The sequence below is a fragment of the Xiphophorus hellerii genome, chromosome 19 (assembly GCF_003331165.1).
Source record: "Xiphophorus hellerii strain 12219 chromosome 19, Xiphophorus_hellerii-4.1, whole genome shotgun sequence".
Classification (NCBI taxonomy): Eukaryota; Metazoa; Chordata; class Actinopteri; order Cyprinodontiformes; family Poeciliidae; genus Xiphophorus; species Xiphophorus hellerii.
The window spans coordinates 19,866,795-19,884,186 of record NC_045690.1 but is presented as its reverse complement, the minus strand read 5'-3'; the positions used below and the strand labels follow the sequence as shown (position 1 = coordinate 19,884,186).

Here is a 17,392-nt window from a genome sequence, read left to right as displayed (position 1 = left end):
GAGTCATGCATAAGAATCTTCTACAAAAATAGAGACAGAAATCTTTTACTGGTCCGAAACTACAGAGGTCAGGGTTTTGTTGGAAAACTGGTGCTTGAGGCACGCAGGAATGAGAGATTGTTTAAGACTTCAGCGTGACGGTGCCTGTTTGGACTTAACTGTAAGGAAAAGTGCACAAACTGACTGTGGCTTAAGTAGACACAGACAAGGAATGAGGCGGGGCTTCCCAACCTTCTGATTCGCTGAAGTTACAAAATATATACTGGTTGGATTTTTTTTTTTTGTGTGTATTAAACGCAGCCTAAGACTGTCATTCATAAACGTGCGAATGCCTCCAAGCTGCCCTCTGTCAGGTGGGATTACCTGATTATTGTTTGAAAAGGCATCTCTGCAGACAAGTATGATACGAGATCTGAAAGAGAGGTAAACGAAGTCCACTGACCAGGCTTGTTTCAGCATTGGAATAAAAACGCAAAGGGACAAGGCACTCCACTAGCCATCAAACTCAGCTACTGTAAGCACAAGTCAGTTAAATTTAGGCAAAATACATGTAAATCTACTCTTAAAAAGAAAAGATAAATGAATATATAGTTTTACACGCATATATACTTATATATATATATATATATATGAACGTAACCTGGTTAAATGAGGCCCCAAAACCCACTAAATGGAAGTGACAGGGGGCTGTAAGACTGAAAGGCTGAATTCAGCTCTACATCAGCAACAACACACCTAAACAGAGCTACATCAGCTAAACAAAAACAAGAAGGGATTTAGCATCTAACCGACTTACATTCATAGATTCTAGATACGTATGATGGGGCTATATGCATACAAAAGATAAAGAATTGTACTTTTTAAGAAGAAAGGAGATTAAATGGGCCACTTTCCCCTTTTTAAACAATGCTGGTAAATACCAGAAAAGTATGGAAAAAGAAGCCAGAGCAGTCTGGCTTGGGGCAAAGTAAGGCACAAGATTACAAACATAAGAAAGAGGGAAAAAAAAAAGAAAGGGTCTTTACAGAATAACTTCTGATAGTGGTCTGGATCCTCAGAAGGAAACAGGAGGGTAGACGCAACATAAAAAGTAAAGATGGATGAGCGCATGTGTCAAAAAAAAATAAATTTCTTCATCTTAAACCGTTCCTCACTGGCCAAACAGGATTAAAGTGGCTTTTTTTTTTTTTTTTCCCCCCAAAACGGTGAACATTTTCACACAACCAGAAGAGAGAAAGGAATGCTGAAGTGGGTCAGGTACAATTCATCTCGATGCGCATTATGGTAGAGACCGTCTTTATGGTCAAAATGTAAAGTTGGTCAGATGGCTCTACTTTGCCTCCAATACAAAAGTGTTTTGGTAACAAAATGTTGCCCATTTTAGAAATCCTAAAATTTTGCCAAAACAAAAGTGATGATTGGGTTTTGCTGTTGAATTTAGTGTATAAAGAAAATAAAACAAATAGAGGAGAAAAAAGGAACTAATTTTAAGAAATTACCCGAGAAACGCTAACATTTTCTAATAATATCAAAGAAGAATGTAAACAAACCAGCCCAAATAAAGACGCTAATTTGTGCGTGGCAAGAGGGAACATCATTATCCATCTATTATGTTTTTGGAATATCTTTTCCTTGACAGCAAATGACAACATAAAATATCTGCTGCGTTACCGCACTTAAGACAGAAGAATCAGAATGATATGGATCAAATCTGAAATCTAAACTAAACCTAACGGGGGGAAAAAAAGCAATAAATGGGCAACACCCTTATGGAAAAATAGACAGTATAAATATGCTATGAAGGCCATTTCCCCTGAAGGCAACATCGAGAACAGTGGCATTCAGATGGAAGGGAAAGGTGCAAGGAAAGGCACTCAGATGGTGGATTTTGAGAAGGACACTCGGAGGTGATGGTTCTCTCCCAGATCATGGTTGTGGAACTCGATGAGGCACTCGATCGCCTCTTCGACTGAGCCCATCTGGATTAGGGCCATCTTGCGGTCCTTTCTGTTCAATTACAAATAAAGACATTTTCTCAAAACGACGCCATGTCCATTTGTATGACTGCCACAACAGTTTCAGCTTCAGTTGACTCAACCGTACAGAAAAGAGACGGTTTCAACTTTAATAATTTCAGAAACCTGCGACTTACTGAAAGAACTTAAAGGCCTTGACTGTGGCTCCTGAGCTTGCAAAGAGTCTTTTGAGATCATCCTCCATCACAGAAGGCCTGAATCCCACACATGGATGAGAAAATGAAGATTACTAAAAACCAATTTGGGTCGAAGGTTTATGTGACCACTGAGCATTTTGGTGCCGATTTTAAAACGACAATCAAAAGATGGAGACACTCACGGTATGTTGGAGAGGTGGAGTGTTGCAGACGGTGGGAAGATGTTGGAGTAATTTTTGGAGCCGGGCTTCTTGAAGCGATGAAGCGGCGAGTTGCTGAAATCCTTTGTGAGGCCCTGGTCCTCATGGCCTTCTCTGGGCAGCTGCACTGTCGTGTGCTTCGACAACGTCACGCGCATAGCCCTGCCATGGAGGCGCTGGCCATTCAGGTGGCTCATGGCTGAAAAGGGCAGCAAAGTCAGCATCTTAGTTTTCATATTGACAATTTGCAATAGCTTACGCATAGAAAATTCCTCAATCGTTTCCCTTCTTTGCTCCTAAGAGAAAAATGTTTATAATTTTGTTCCAGGTACTGATTAGTCCTTCAAAAAGAGGCATTTTCTGGTTTGATATATAATTTTAAAAATGTTCCAGTTGAAGTTGTTTACCTGCTTCATAAATGTGCCGTTTTGAACATCATAACATTTCAATGATTAGTGTTTTGGCTGCTTTCTGCACAACTCTCCCCACATGAAAGAGAATGGAAGTAGCAGGAGGCATTACAGTCTCTCTCACTGTGAAGCTGACTGCAAAGTGTAAAAAATACTAATAAAAATCCAGAACGCTACAATAAAGTGGATGACAAGGGTTTTTTAAAATCTATGCACACAAACAGGATAAAATTGTCAAAGCTACACCTTTTGCTGGGAGTGTGGCAGACTTGACATTTCAGTAGAACAAGTATTAGAAGAAGACGACGTGATTAATACAAGGCTTTTCAAATGCTTTACCTGAGAATCAAATCATCTTAAATAAGCAAACGCTGTAAGATTTGAACTGAACAAAAACATTTTACAACCTTGTATAAGGAAAACCACAGACTCCCAAAAAGCAAGGACAAAACAATACATGAGAAAATGGGAGGAACGCTGTTAGAAAGATTAAAGATGGAGATCAAAGAGAGAAAATTGCATGTTGTCTGGCTTACCTAACTGAGCCTGTGTGCCATCAGACATCTGGACTAGAGCGTTCTCCTTTTTATTAAACAAGATCTTCACTCTCATGACATCACCGTATACACCTATGGAGAAAACAGTGTGTCACAACACCAGCGCAATAAGGACAACATACAACTTAGTATTATAAAGGAGCCACACAGCCAATCACAGCAACAAAAACTGCCTAAGCAATTAAATCTGATCTGAATACAGTTCTGCTAAATTAATCTGTGCTAGTGTTTGCACTATTCTATCAATATTCTGCTTTATTTTGCAAACTAAACCTAGTCAAGTACTCGAGAGGCAATTACACAGAAGACTATCACATCTTTAAAAGGTAGAGGCAGTGATTTGAGGACAAATCAGTAAGAGTTGTAAGATGAGTAGTTTTGATCAATTTGATCAGGCAAGAAAAGTTGATTATTTGGCCAACTGGAGGCCTAAGCAGAAACATGCAGAAATGAACTACACATGCACATACCCTAAATAACTTTGACAAGAAAAAAACAAAACAACAAAAAAAACCACTAGTGACAAACTGAGATATATGTTAACTCTCAAATCAAAAAGCAGCAGCATTTCATCTTTTTAGTGCACTCAAGGATGTCCAAAATGTAGACAAAAAAAAAATCCTCAGTCTGGGGGCCACAAAACATTCATTTTAAGAAACTAGACTTTGAATTTTTTTTTTTTTTTTGCAGACACTTTACTGCTCCAGAATCAGTTATGCTTTGACCTATATTCACCAACCATAAACCCTTACAAATTTAATTGAACTCTAATAAAATAATCCCCACTTTTCTTTTTAAGTCAGGCAACAGACAAATTTAAAAAACTCTGCTCTTTGAAGATAAAAAAAAAAAAATGCTAATGTTTTCTGCTCGAGGTCATTAAATCAAGGCATTTAAAAACTAAATGAAATGCTGTGGCTTAATGTGACGTCCCACCTTGCTTTTCCTCACACAACCCCACAACAACCAAACCATTCAAACCAGACACCCCCACCCTTAACCGCTCTGCAGCCTGATGACGAACCATCAGTGGTTAAAACAAAACAAAACAAAAAAAAGTAAAATGAACAAAGCCAACAACATGAAACAAGACATGCCCACCTCGCCACATAACAGTAGTAATAAAAAGGAGATGAAAGGATGATAACGTACCGAAAAGAATAAAGAGGCAGTGTGGCGTAACGGTCTTTAGAGACAGCAGGGGGAGGGAGCAGCAGGGGGAGGGAGGGGCCAAAAGGGGAGAGGGGACAGGGGAAAAGAGGCGGAGCGGAGGACAGTGGAGTGGAGTCGGGACATGTCCGCAGGCGGCGAGGTCCACAGGAAGGCCACAGTACCATGGAGGAAGGAGAGGCATGAGAATGATGGAAGACAAAGTTTGAATTGAAAGATGAGGGAGTGAAGAGAAGAAGTGATGGGGGGGAAAGGGTGGTAAAAAAAATATAATAATAATTTTTTGTAAAAAGATCATGGGTGCCAAGCATGTGTTTTCAATTTGTGGGTCACATCAAAATGGGGCACAATGTAAGGAGGGGAGAAAGGGTTGGGTAGATGGAGGAGTAGTAACAGGGAGGTGCCAGAAGGGAGGAGGACAGAGGGGAACATTTGGTCATGGGGCGTGCAGTCAGTCAGTTGGCAAGATATGAGGTGAGGGACGGTGTGGGGGGGGGGGGGGAATCAAAAACAAAAAGATGGAGAAGGGGACAGAAAAAAAAGAGAAAAAGGTAAAATGAAAAAAAAACAAGGTCAGTATACACAAAGAAATGTAGTGCTTCAGACAGTAGAACTGGCTAAATTAAAATGCACTTTCACTATGGGAACACTAGAAGAAAAAGAAGAGAAAAAAAGATTAACAATGAAATACAGAAAAAAAGGCAGAGACAATATATACTTTTAAATTACACACTATGCTTTTAAAAATTATTTAATGATTAAAAAAAGCTAAAATCTGCATAAATTCTAAATGCTCATCTTTAAATTTACATGATTCACATAAAGATGCAGCCACAGTATTCGCACTGAGCATGACAGACTATGCTACGCATTGTACATTAACACTTAAAAAGTAATATTGTCTCTCCAACAACTTAAGAATGATTTTAACTAATGGATAAAAAAAATGAAGATATGAAATGTTAAGTGTTTACTTTCTTTTTAAAAAAAAAAGAAGTTAGTTTTCAAACAAACTTAAAAATTCACAGTGAGCAAAGTGGCAGGTCAGAAACGCAGCAGGTTTGGTCAAACACAAAGAAGTCCTGAAAGAAAGGAGCTTTTGACTTTATGAAAACAGAGCAGTTTAACTTTTGTTGATATGAGGAAAAAAGCGTCAAACAGAATAGTTTGTCCTGACCAAGTGGGTTCAAGATCACAAAACGAATTGCAATGTTTCATTTAGCCACAGTGACTGATGCTTTCAGGCCTAATGAGGGTACTGACCTCAGGGTTCAGGTTGCTGACCAGCAACACGTTGTGTCCCCCAGCGGCAGCGAGCCCTGATAGGCCAAGCCGGCTGGCTGCGGCCGCTGCAGCAGCCGCCATGCCGGTGTGACCCATGCCCAGGGACGCCAAGGCACCGGGAATGCCAGGAACTGACAGTCCTTTGGATAAGAAAATGGAAATTATTTCTAATTTAATTCCCTTTGACAAAACATAAAGCAAAATGCAGCCCAACATAACCCTCATTTCCATGTACATACTTATTTCATTTATTTATATCGTACTCAGGTTGCATTTAAATCACTTACGTCACACTTATGTATATATTTTTTTATATTACTTATAATTACATTTGTATTTGGTAATATTCAACACTTTAGATGAAGCAGCTTGTCAACAAATGGGCAATTTCCTCTTGGGAATCATTGAAGTATAACTCAAACACGGTGCGAGTTCAGTTTAAATATCATTTGTGGCATCAAGAAATGTGACTGAACTAAAAGCGTTACAGGTATTTCACAATTCTTCAAAAAATTTTAGATCAAATATCGACTACAAAATTCTGATTGGTGCATCTCCAAACAAAGAAAAGACAATTATGTAGCATCTACATACATTTCGTACTGACCAGCCTGTAGGGCTGTGTAATTTTATCGATTTGACAATATTTATCAATATTTTTTTTCCTCAGAAAGTATAACTTTTTAATCCGCGAGTATCGATGCATTAAATCCTACTTTGAGTTTTAATCCACATGAATTAAATGACAGCTATCACACATGACATTTTTTTACCCAGTTGTACATGTACATTAAAACTGACATGTAATGAAACAACCAGTTACAATTAAGTAATGAAATAGATAAATTACATTATCTAATATAAGACAAAAAAGGTTCCCTTTCTGCATAACCAAATACACAAAGGCTTAAATTAACATTTAAACAAAGCAAATGTATAACAAAAACAATATTTATTACACCAGTATTTCACAATCAGTTCAATTAATTCAATTCAAAGTCTATGGAACAGTCACAAAATGTCAGCAAAATCACTCTGCCCCTCTAAAATCTTTCAGAAAATTGAAAAGATTTATCAAATGATGTTGTTTGCTGAATATTGTGACATATTCCACCACACCTGATCATGAGCAGAATATCATGCATTGAATTGTATTGTGAGATTAGTGTATCACTACAGCCCTACCAGCTTGCTGGATGGCAAACGTTGGGGGGAAGGCATGCGCTCCACCAAATGGCGAGGCTGAGATTATACCTGGAGCAGCTGGATGACAAGCAAAAAAAAAAGAAAAAAAAAAAAAAAACAGCAAATTTCACCACTAACATCAAAGTTTAAAATATGCATTTGAAAAAAAAAAATAATATTTGAAAAATAACAGAAGTGAAACCTGTTATACCTGGTAATATTTCAAGCCTTTATCTGATGTAATTTTGGTAGTTATGGCTTACAGATAATGAAAATCCAGAATTCAGTCTCAGAAGATCAGATTACATGAGATCAATAAAAATGTAGATATTTTAAAGCAGAAATGGCTCCTTTAGCATTAATACAACGTGGCACTGAGGCAATTAGCCTGTGAAACCTATGCAGTGTCATAGGTTGAAAGCCCATCTCGTCTTTCCTCCAGACCAAGAATGATTTTGATCGTCTGAAAGCCGTAATGATAAATACATAAAAATCAAGAAAAAAAGGCTTGAAATATTTCACTATCTGTGATAAAAAACAATGTGTTTAACTCTTTCAATGAGTGCCAAAAACTATTAAACCTTTTCACAACATTAAAATTTTTTGAGATGTGAACGAAGCAAATGAAAAAATAAAAAAGATCTTACTAAATGCGGCAGCTGCCATGGTCTGGTGGTCAAGTGAGGGCTGGGAATCTGCTGTAGGAAGGTCAGGGCGGGTGTAGTCCCTGCTTTTGTCGTTGTTGTACTTAACGTTGAGGCTAGTGAGCTTGGAGAAGCTGATTCTCAGAGTACAGCAGGCATTGTAGATGTTCTGGCCATCTAGAGACTAAACACAAGAACCAATCCTTAGACCATTAGTAAATGCTCCGTAATAACACTGGTTCACTTTAGACTGGTTTTAGCAGGGACAGCTCAAATAAAGCCCCTAGTGATGTGTGAACCAGTGGTGTCAAACCAGTCTTACCAGTTTAGCATGCTGAGCTGTCATGGCGTCAGCATACTGGATCAATGCCTGGAACTGGTTATTCTTGGTGAAAGTGATGATCTTCAGCACGGTTCCAAACTTTGAAAAAATCTGAAAAGGAAGAGCTACAGTTGGGTGCCATTTTCCACCACACTTAAAAAATATTTAAACAACTACTGCAAAGGTCCTGCAAGACAAACTCAATCTGGATTTAAGATGAAACCTTTCACCACTGACACAATGCTTCAGTTACAGATTACATCTCAGACTTGCACCATAGAGAGAAACAAGAAGAGGCGGATACATAAATTAAATATTTAGGTGTATTATTAGCAGCGGAGTTGGTGGTAGTCTTCCTTTGTACAAGCTAGTGTAATCAAAACCTGTCTTTGTTTATCCCAGGCATTGCAAAAATGCAGCCAGCCAATTTTACACACCATCTGCAGCAGTTGCAAACAACATTCAAATAAAAAAAAAAAAAGGATTTTCAATTTTTATGACTTAGACTTAGACTTGTACTTTATTGATCCCTTGGGAAGACTCCCTCAGGAAATTGAAGTTACCAGCAGCTCCCAGGCAAAAAACAAAGATAACACACAGTAAGCAAAAGTGCAAAAGAATACAAAATACAAATTAAATACTAAGGTACACACTAAATGTGAGTAACCAAAACCTTAAATTATGCAAGAAAAACTATGCCGATAGTGACCAGAAAATTTGCTTAGAACCCAGCTCATTAGTACAAATTAAACTTATTGAATATAAGTTGATCAAATCCAATTAAGTAGACATTCTAAACGTTGTCTGTAACCATCCCAAAAACCTAAAATCTGATCTCTTCCCATTGCCACAGTGGAACTACCTGATGCAGGACATCCAGGGTGACGGGGTAGAAAAGGTTTTCCACAATCACTCTGAGCACAGGGCTCTGGGCTGTGGCTCCAGCCAGGCTGCTTGCATCTGTGGGGATGGCCATGCTTCCCATTCCACCGCCATGCAGGGCATTGACTGCCTGCAGAGCTGCCTGGGCACGCTGAAGAAACGGAGAGATTATCTCATGTTACACATTCAGAAGCAAAGAGTGCAACAAAAAGCCAGGTGTTCAAAATACTAAAATGACTTCTAATGTAAATATAATTTTTGCTTTCTTCTCTCTTAAAACAATTTAAAAATTAAATTGTCGCTGGGTAACATAAATGAGTCAGTTTGTATCGCTTTTGTGTCTTTGAATTTATTTATTTATGTACGTCTATTCTATTGCAACATCAATTATTTTGACAACTCTAAAAACAGCCAAAAAGATGATTACGTTGCTCAGATCGAACTCTTACCACTTGGTTGGGAGAGTTGTCCGTCTTGAGCTCCTTATGAGTCGAGTACTGCATGTAGATGGGGTGGTTTCTGATGACAGGGGTGACAGAAGAGTAGTAGCTCACCATCGTCTGTGCACACTCTTCACTGTTAAGCTCCAGAAAGGCCTGCAGAGGGAGCACCGGATAAATACGCTACAACACCATGTTGTCAACGTGAAGCACTTTTAACTGGAACTCATAATGGCTGTAAATAAAAGCCATTTACATAAAAGTAAGGGGATCCAAGCTCTTCCCAGAGGAATTCCTAACAATGAGCATTGTTTGACCACAAAGACACAAGAGTGCAACAAAAGAATGATTGTTAGAATTTTAGGTCAGTATAGAAAGCTGATCTCTGAGGCCCAGCTTTGGACACGAACATTTATTATAGGAAAAGTGAAAACCTCGTAGGTTTTGCTATAGCGAGTGGCATGTACTTCTCCTTACCTGGTTTTTCCCTTTCAACATCAGCAAATTAGTGACCTTCCCAAAGGGCAGTCCCAGGCTTATAACCTCGGCCTCGTTGATGTCATTGGGCAGCTTGCGTACGTGGACCACACGTGATGGGACTCCAGGACTGCGGACATCACCTTTGAATTTTTTGCTGTCGTTGCCATTGGCTGCAGGAGAAAACAAGAGGCTGATACAATCAGGGAGGGAACATAAGGCTCTGGTTCTTTGTGAATAATGGATTGAGTGTCATGGCAACACAAACAAGACGGACACTAAGCACCTCAATAAAAAAAGAAAACCCTTCATAGCAACCCCCCTACCTGAGTTCATGATATAGGGTCCGTTGGATATGCAGGAAGAAAAGAGTTCGTCGGATCCCCTCTGCAAGAGGAAAAAGATATAAATAAAGGCTCATTTCAGTGTGTTCAGCAATGAAGGCACAGCATGGCAGGTGAGGCGCACAGTTCTCATATTACTTAGCAATTGAGTGATAACCACGGCAGTAATGTGATAACCAAAAGAAACAGTTTCCAAGAAACGCCACTCTTTTCACTGGAAATAATTCTGTTGCTAAACTTGCCAGATAACACAGCCAAGTTCCGTCTCACTTTATTCTTCCAGACTAGAGTTATCAACTCTAGTTATTAGTTAATAAACTAAAAAAACTCACCTACATACACACAAAAACACTGATGGAACATAATAGTGGCAGCATCATGCTGTTTGAATGCTTTTTAATCAGCAAGAATGTGTGAGTTGTTCAGAGATGAGACCTAAATACAAGACGATCCTGGAGGAACACCAGCAAAAGAATCGACATAGGGCGAAGGTTAACCTTCAAATAAATCAACAGCCGAAAACATGCAGCCAAAGCTACAAAGTAACGATTTAGATAAAAAAACATTTATCATATGTTTGAATGAACCAAGGTCCAGAACCTAATTCCAACTGGAAATCGGTGGCAAAAGTGGAAAATTGCACTCAACCGCTCTTCACAAACAGCAGCATCAACACAGAAACAATTTATAAGCTAGGCAACATGGAAACCATCCCAGTAAAACCAGTTTGCTGTGTGCCTTGTTCAAGCTTTCCTTAGGAGATATAAAGTGCTGTTTCAGGGCTGTTTCCATGGCTCAGTGTATTGCGAGCCGAGCAAGATGAAGTATAAAAGTCACAAGAAGTGGCTCAGCAGTCTAAGCTCTACATCGGCCCACAATGGACGTCCTGTTCAGGCTGAGACTAGGGGCATTGTTACCGAGCCGTGCACACATATGGAGCCGCAAGGAGACTCTAGTATTTGAAGAGCCCAGAGCTCTTTACCAGAAACCACCAAAAACAGGTTTGTTAGCATTCTTGCTCGCTGTGTGCTTCTAAATAGGACACGGAGTTTGTGGGAACGAGAGGAATATAAGTTTGAGAGAGACGCTCTAAACATTGCAGAAGGGAAAGGCTGGGCCCACGGCTGTAAACGGTTATTACTGCTCACAGCCTTGCAGATGTTTTGACTATGAGAGTGTGACCTAAATCAATAGTGCCCACAATCACTCCGAACATGTAGCAAGAATATGCTAATTTTGAGAATCATTTAAAGCATTTAGGTCTTTATAACACCACTCACTTAGGAATCATAAAGAAGTGAACAACTAATCCTTTAAAACACAACGTATATTACCTCATATAAAAATCACAATAATGAATGTTGGATGAGTCACCGTGAAGCTCAAAATAATTATCTAATAAACAGTGGATGAAACAATAAGCACCATACAGTGATAATTGGGCCAGAGTCTAAGCTCTGGTACCAAAGTCCCTACTACGTGATAAAATACAATAAATATCCAGCGATACAGATAGCTGACAGGAGGAACGGTAAAAATAAATTAGCAAAATCTTCATAGGTCAAGGGCAGATGGAGACAAAGAGAGATGCAGGAAAAGCACCAATCTGACTCCGGGGTTGTGAGAACGCTGTGTATCTTTATCAGTCAGCAGGCAGCTTGCTACAAACAGGAAGAGCTCCGAGATCAGGTTTGGTTCCAGGGTTTGCTCAACTTCCTGCACGGACTGTAGGCTGGACTCTTTCACCCTTTACTTCCCAAATTCAGTAAGAACATTAGAGCCAAGCTAGAGCATCAACTTGATAGACAAACCGACAGCTTTCACAGTGTAATAAGAAAAGAATAGTTTTTGAACAGAGTGTGGTAGAAACGGTAAAATCATACAAGGGAAAAAAAAAGAGTTTAGATTATGCAATTCTTAGTGCAGTTTCAAAGCTATTTCCTCTAAAGACAGCTAAATGCGCCTCAGCTTGTTTATGTTTGTTGTTTGTGGATGACTAAGAGTATAATTGTAACCGTCAGGAAAAGTTGACACTGGCTCATATCCGAAAACTGCACAGCTGCTTCCTTTCAGTCACAAAAGATATGAATCGAATTTCCTTCTCTCCTAGATTTTCCTGAAACATTTGGGGAAACTGTATTATCAAAAAGGATTTAACGCAACATTAGCTGCTGAAAGAAAACATATGAGGGGTTCTAGTAAGAAGCCGTAGAACAAGATCTCACAGGAAAGAACAAAGGAGAAGACGAGTACAGGTAGAGACATGTTTTCACCATGATCAGATGAGGATCTACCAGTGGAAGGGGGGAGGGAGCAGAGCCTCAATGGGGGGCTACAAAGGGGGAGATCGGAATGTGACCACAGCATGCCAGACCTTCTGCCCAGACAGAATAATTACAGATTCCAGCAAGGCAAGGCTCCATAACTCAGCATCATCATTACCGCAGTGTGTTATACCCAGAAAACAAAACAGGATCAAGCTAGCCAATAGCATTTAACCTCTAGTTCCAACCAGTACGGATTTCAAAAAGTAAAAAGGTGCTTCGTGACTTAAAATAGAAACCAATAGTTCTTACTGGAATGAAAAGACTGCGGGGTGTGTCACTGTAACAGACACATGCAGCAGAGATCTTGTTTAAACATTGTAAAGACCTTTGGCCGTGAGGCTGAGCGCTGTTGTGGGAGGATGGTTATGGCTCTGAGTTACGATCAATTAGTCCACCTACACATGTCTCTCCCCTGGCACTGTTACCAAGGATTACTGTTTAAGAAGGAATTTTTATAGGGAGAAAACATTAATGAACAAGAGTCGAGCTGAAACACCAACTTGTTTATCTCCAACTGCCCCAATAAATAGTTGCAGAGGATCCGTGACCTACATCAGTGAAAATTTTCCCCACATTTTTTTTCCCCTACAGTAGTTTTGTACAAATTAGTTTTTTTGTTTGTTTTTTTTTTTAACAATGGTCTCCGAAAACATTATCTGGCCCAATTCAGGCTTCTTAGCATTCCAGAAAGGCCCAGAGACCACACGAAATTACAGGAAGTGTCATTTCCACAGCCACACATGCAAACAAGAACAGCACAGAAAAACAAGGAGCTCCACCTCTTTTTAAAAAAAAGGCCTTTATCCAAATTATTACACATTCAGCATTTGCTGTCCTGAGTGGTACTGGCCGACATGCTGACAGCTCAGACGTACGTAATAAATGTTTCATTAAGTCTGGATGGCAACGGCAAACCTGTGACACATGAGCAACCGGTTTACACAACCACCCTAAAAATAGAGAAAGCTCAGGAGAACTAAGTTTGCATGACTAAGACTGAATACATCCAGAATTTTTCATTTCCTCTCAGGCTACTACATTAAGAAAAAAAGAAAGTTTTAACTTAGTTTGTTCCTTTGCCAATTACTACCCATGGACTCATTTCTTATCTTCCTACTTTCATGTTGTGCCTATAGACTTACCCATTGTGTATCAGTCTGATTTTCTTTTAACCATTTCCTGAGGTGTGGAGACTTAGCCACACAAATGCACACATCTTCTCTACAAACTATTTGTACATAATTTTCTGATAATTGATGTTTTGGAGAGGACGTAATGGGGTTGCAATCCCCGTTTATGCCAGTTGACTTGTAAAATAAGAAAGATTATGACTTCTGATAAAAAAAAGATAACTCAGAAGGCCTTCCTGTTTAGCTATATTAAAAAATACTTATCAAAACTATATCTTACTTTTTCTCATTTCCCTTGTAATTTATAGTAGCAGCAGAATAAAACATCCATTGCTCCACTTAAAACAGCATATCAAGACATGTTTATTTTAAATTAACAGACTGACAACAGAAACAATCCCTGTAGATATGAATAAAGAACCTGCAATAATAACAATGGTAGCCAGATCTAATTTTAGGGGTGAATAATATCAGACAAAACATGGCAATTTTATTTAGCCACGATTATAATGTGGCTTCAAATACATGTTTTCTCATGTCTTGTCAGATTTTAAGGAGCATAAATGAATGACACTTAAACAACTGCCCAATACATTGTTTATTGACGGATAGCGATTTCTGGTTCATCATTCAGGTCTGACCTGACAACCCCCAAGTCTGAACAGACCAGCAAATCTGGCCTACTGGTGCTTTTATGTATGCAAAATATTGTTCAGCCCTAAACAACAGTCGAAAAGTCTATATTAAGCATTTGAAATGAAACTCAGAGGTGGCCTACCTTTGTGCCAACTGATATGTCATGGACACTCCTGTAAAAGTCACAGAAAATCCGCAGTTATTCACAGCTGAATAAACAAATCGATCAGTTTTTGCTAAGAACACCCAGTTTTTAATACAAGTAAGTGACTTCCCTCTTCCAAATATGAGCTTCAACGTACAGGACAGAAATCAAAAACAAGACGAGCAACAATGCAACAAAAAAAAATAAAAAAATAGTAATTACAAAAAACTCACTCAATTTCAGGGACGTAACCGGATCCCAGAGGATACAACTCAGTGGCGTCTAGGCGGCTACAACGGATTGGAAACACAAGTGCAAGCAAAACTTCAGAGTGGAAAATTCACACCAGTTAACAATGACACGAAAGTCGATCAAATTGCTTTTCGCTGCGCAGCTTCTCGGTCTCCCTTTATCAAAAAATCAGTTAACCAAACTAGCAGAACACGGCTGAACTGCACGATGCGCTATTATTCATCCAACCCAACCCGGATAAGATAACTTGATTAAATCAACGTGAAATGTTGAGGCCAGGCATTTTCAACATGGCCCTGAAACTCCGCGGATAAATGAATGCGGAAATGAGACACGTTGCTTTAGCTAACCTCTCTCGAGTTCCCGTAAAAACCAAGTTACAAAGGTACAGTTAGCCAGCGTGAACTACTCAGGTTGTGCGAGAAAAAGAGAAGCTGTCGGCGAAAATGAAGTAAAAAGATACTTATAACGGCTTTTCTAACATTAATCGTTTTTTCCAGCTATATAACGGTATATAGAGGGTGATAAAATAACTTAAAAACTGCTAACTTTACTAACGGATAGCAGTGACGCTAGCAGCTGCTAGTTAGCGCTTCCTCCTGCTAACTGTTGCATGTTTTGAAGAGGAAAAAAAAGTGTTTCGAGTAAAGTTTTACAGCTCCTCTGGTTAAACAGCGGCAACCTAAGAAGTCAAAACACTTAATAAAACCCCAAACATAATATACTCGTTCGCTTCCCCAACAGTTTTGTTTAAAAATGTAAGTCTTTAAGTAAGCTTCTTTTCACTTACCCGTCCATTGCACAAGAAAAAAACTGCAGGTCTGAAGCGAAGGTAGGGCGGCAGACTTGCTTGATTTTCTTACAAAATGGCTGAACACTCGGAGGCGAGCGCTGATTAGTCCAGGCAGCTCCAGGAGCCAAAAGTGGGCGGGGACAGGCTTCAACGCGAGCGCTGATTGGACAAGACGACCATCATTTCCAGAAAAAAAGGAGGCCGCGGCAAATTTCCAGCAGGATATATCAAGTGGTAGGGGTTTTGTTTGAGTCCAAAGTAATGGAAAGGTTACTACCAGACAGCGCTGGAATAAGCTAAATAAAGAGAAAGGGTTATCTTCGAGCATTTTGTCTTACATGTGACTCCGCGTGCAGGGGATCGAAAATCAGTGTCTTGCCTTATGACTCAATCAGACAATAGGCACCTGGAAGGAACATGCATTGCCTTAACCTTTTCCGTATTTATCTGTGTTTATATGATAGTCCAAAGCCCTAATTGACAGCAAAGTGAAAAGGAAATTAGTGGTTTTCATTTTTGATTTACAAATAAAAATCTCAAAATTGCCTTCTGCTGATTCTGTTCTGCACCATGGTTGAAACTCGCTTAAATATGGAGCTAAAATACTTGAAAGGCTGGAATCATATTATCTGTGAACATCAATAGTCATTTCTTTACATACCAATTAGGTTAAGGTCTGAATTATGTCTGGGCCATGCTTCAACAAAAATATGCTGCACTGAGAGCTACGCTGCAGTTTTGCAAGAAATACACTTGTCAGTGTCTTTAAAGCATTTATAATTCATGATTTAAATCTATGATTACAGCCAACAAATGCACAGTCTTAATATTTTATCTAATTTGGTGTTGTAAGCCTCCACTTGTAATGAAAATCAACAAAAGAACTGTAAAGGTCACCTGGCACTCCCTGGAGACCAATTCAAACTCACAGAGGGGATGAACTATTCAAGAAGGATTACATGACACTGAGTGAGGAACAGCACCGGTTTTGGGTGGGGTGCAAGGGGGTGTTGAGAGAACGCAGTGTCAGGTCATGAATGAGCTTGTTTTTTTTTACGAACTACTTAAACATGAGAAATACAGAAGCATAGGACAGCTCTGAAATATTTAATCATATTTTCAAAAATGGAAAAAACAACAGCAATAGTCCTGTTTAGATTCCAAGTGATTATGAGATATTGAGGACTCAATGTGACTGTGCAATTATCATGCTTTGTGAAGTTTTAAAACAACATTCTGTAATGTTCCAACCACAAAATTCTGAGTATTTAAATGTAAAGTGGAATGAAAAATGATACACCGTTCTTTACAGAATAATCTAACAAGTGTGGTATTTTTTATTTTGCCTACTTTCCTTTAGAAGTGTTGTAATTAGTAAATACAGTTCATCTGTTCTGTGAAGGCCTAAGAAGGTTGTTAATGAATATTAGTGAATAACTTCACGAAGCCCAGGGAACATGGCAGGCAGTTTAAGAATAACGTTGTGCAAGGTTAGGTTATACAACAATATCCCAAGCTGGTTTTTTTTGGTTTTTTTAAATCTTACAGAGCAAAGTTTAACATCCAAAAATGGAAATGTCACGGCACAACTATAAATGTACCAAAACATGGATGTCACTTTGTCGGATAGCATTATAGAGAGAAAGATCTGGATGGGTTGCAGAGATCCACAGCTCAGTTGGGGAAATTTGTTGACAGGAAAGTAGAATTTTTACAAATCCGGTCTTTGTATGAAAGTGAGAAGAAGACAACCATTGTCGGGGAAAAAAAAACAAAAACAGAACAAGTCCTGTTCACCGTAGGTCACATACAGAGTTTATGGGAAGATGGATGGAACTAAATAAGATTGCCGTCCTGGGGAAAAAAAAAAAAAAAAAACAATTTAGAGTTTGCTTTTTCTTCCACTTTAAAGCTGTACACTACTTTGTGTTGGTCTGTAAAAATATCACTCAAACACTTTTATAGTGTTAACATGAAAAATGTGAAGAAAAAAATAATAATAACACAGCACTGCATTACAA

At 39.0% G+C, this 17,392-nt stretch overlaps 1 protein-coding gene across 2 annotated transcripts; it reads right to left on the bottom strand.

The window, feature by feature from the left end:
- Positions 1–263: 263 nt before the first annotated feature.
- Positions 264–15,478, bottom strand: ptbp1a (polypyrimidine tract binding protein 1a). Of its 2 annotated transcripts, none has more exons than XM_032547056.1 (16): positions 15,369–15,478; positions 14,560–14,616; positions 14,324–14,354; positions 10,071–10,131; positions 9,745–9,917; positions 9,277–9,423; positions 8,808–8,978; positions 7,946–8,056; positions 7,627–7,807; positions 6,986–7,057; positions 5,774–5,937; positions 4,493–4,526; positions 3,320–3,412; positions 2,356–2,572; positions 2,153–2,230; positions 264–2,007 (listed from the first exon to the last, which is right to left on the bottom strand). In XM_032547056.1, the coding sequence occupies exons 1-16, from the start codon at positions 15,374–15,376 to the stop codon at positions 1,875–1,877; spliced, it is 1,731 nt and encodes a 576-aa protein (XP_032402947.1). In that variant the 5' UTR covers positions 15,377–15,478; the 3' UTR covers positions 264–1,874. The 2 variants fall into 2 exon arrangements, with proteins under 2 accessions (XP_032402947.1, XP_032402946.1); XM_032547055.1 differs by having other exon boundaries at positions 5,774–5,934; positions 6,980–7,057; positions 15,369–15,477.
- Between the last annotated feature and the right edge of the window lie 1,914 nt (positions 15,479–17,392).

What these genes read in the sequence shown, in the direction of transcription:
- ptbp1a (XM_032547055.1), bottom strand. An exon ending in GGTTACGTCCCTGAAATTGA is followed by an intron (nt 14,355 to 14,559) that starts GTGAGTTTTTTG and finishes TGACTTTTACAG; the next exon opens with GAGTGTCCATGACATATCAG. An exon ending in TCAGCAACCTGAACCCTGAG is followed by an intron (nt 4,527 to 5,773) that starts GTCAGTACCCTC and finishes CTGTCTCTAAAG; the next exon opens with ACCGTTACGCCACACTGCCT.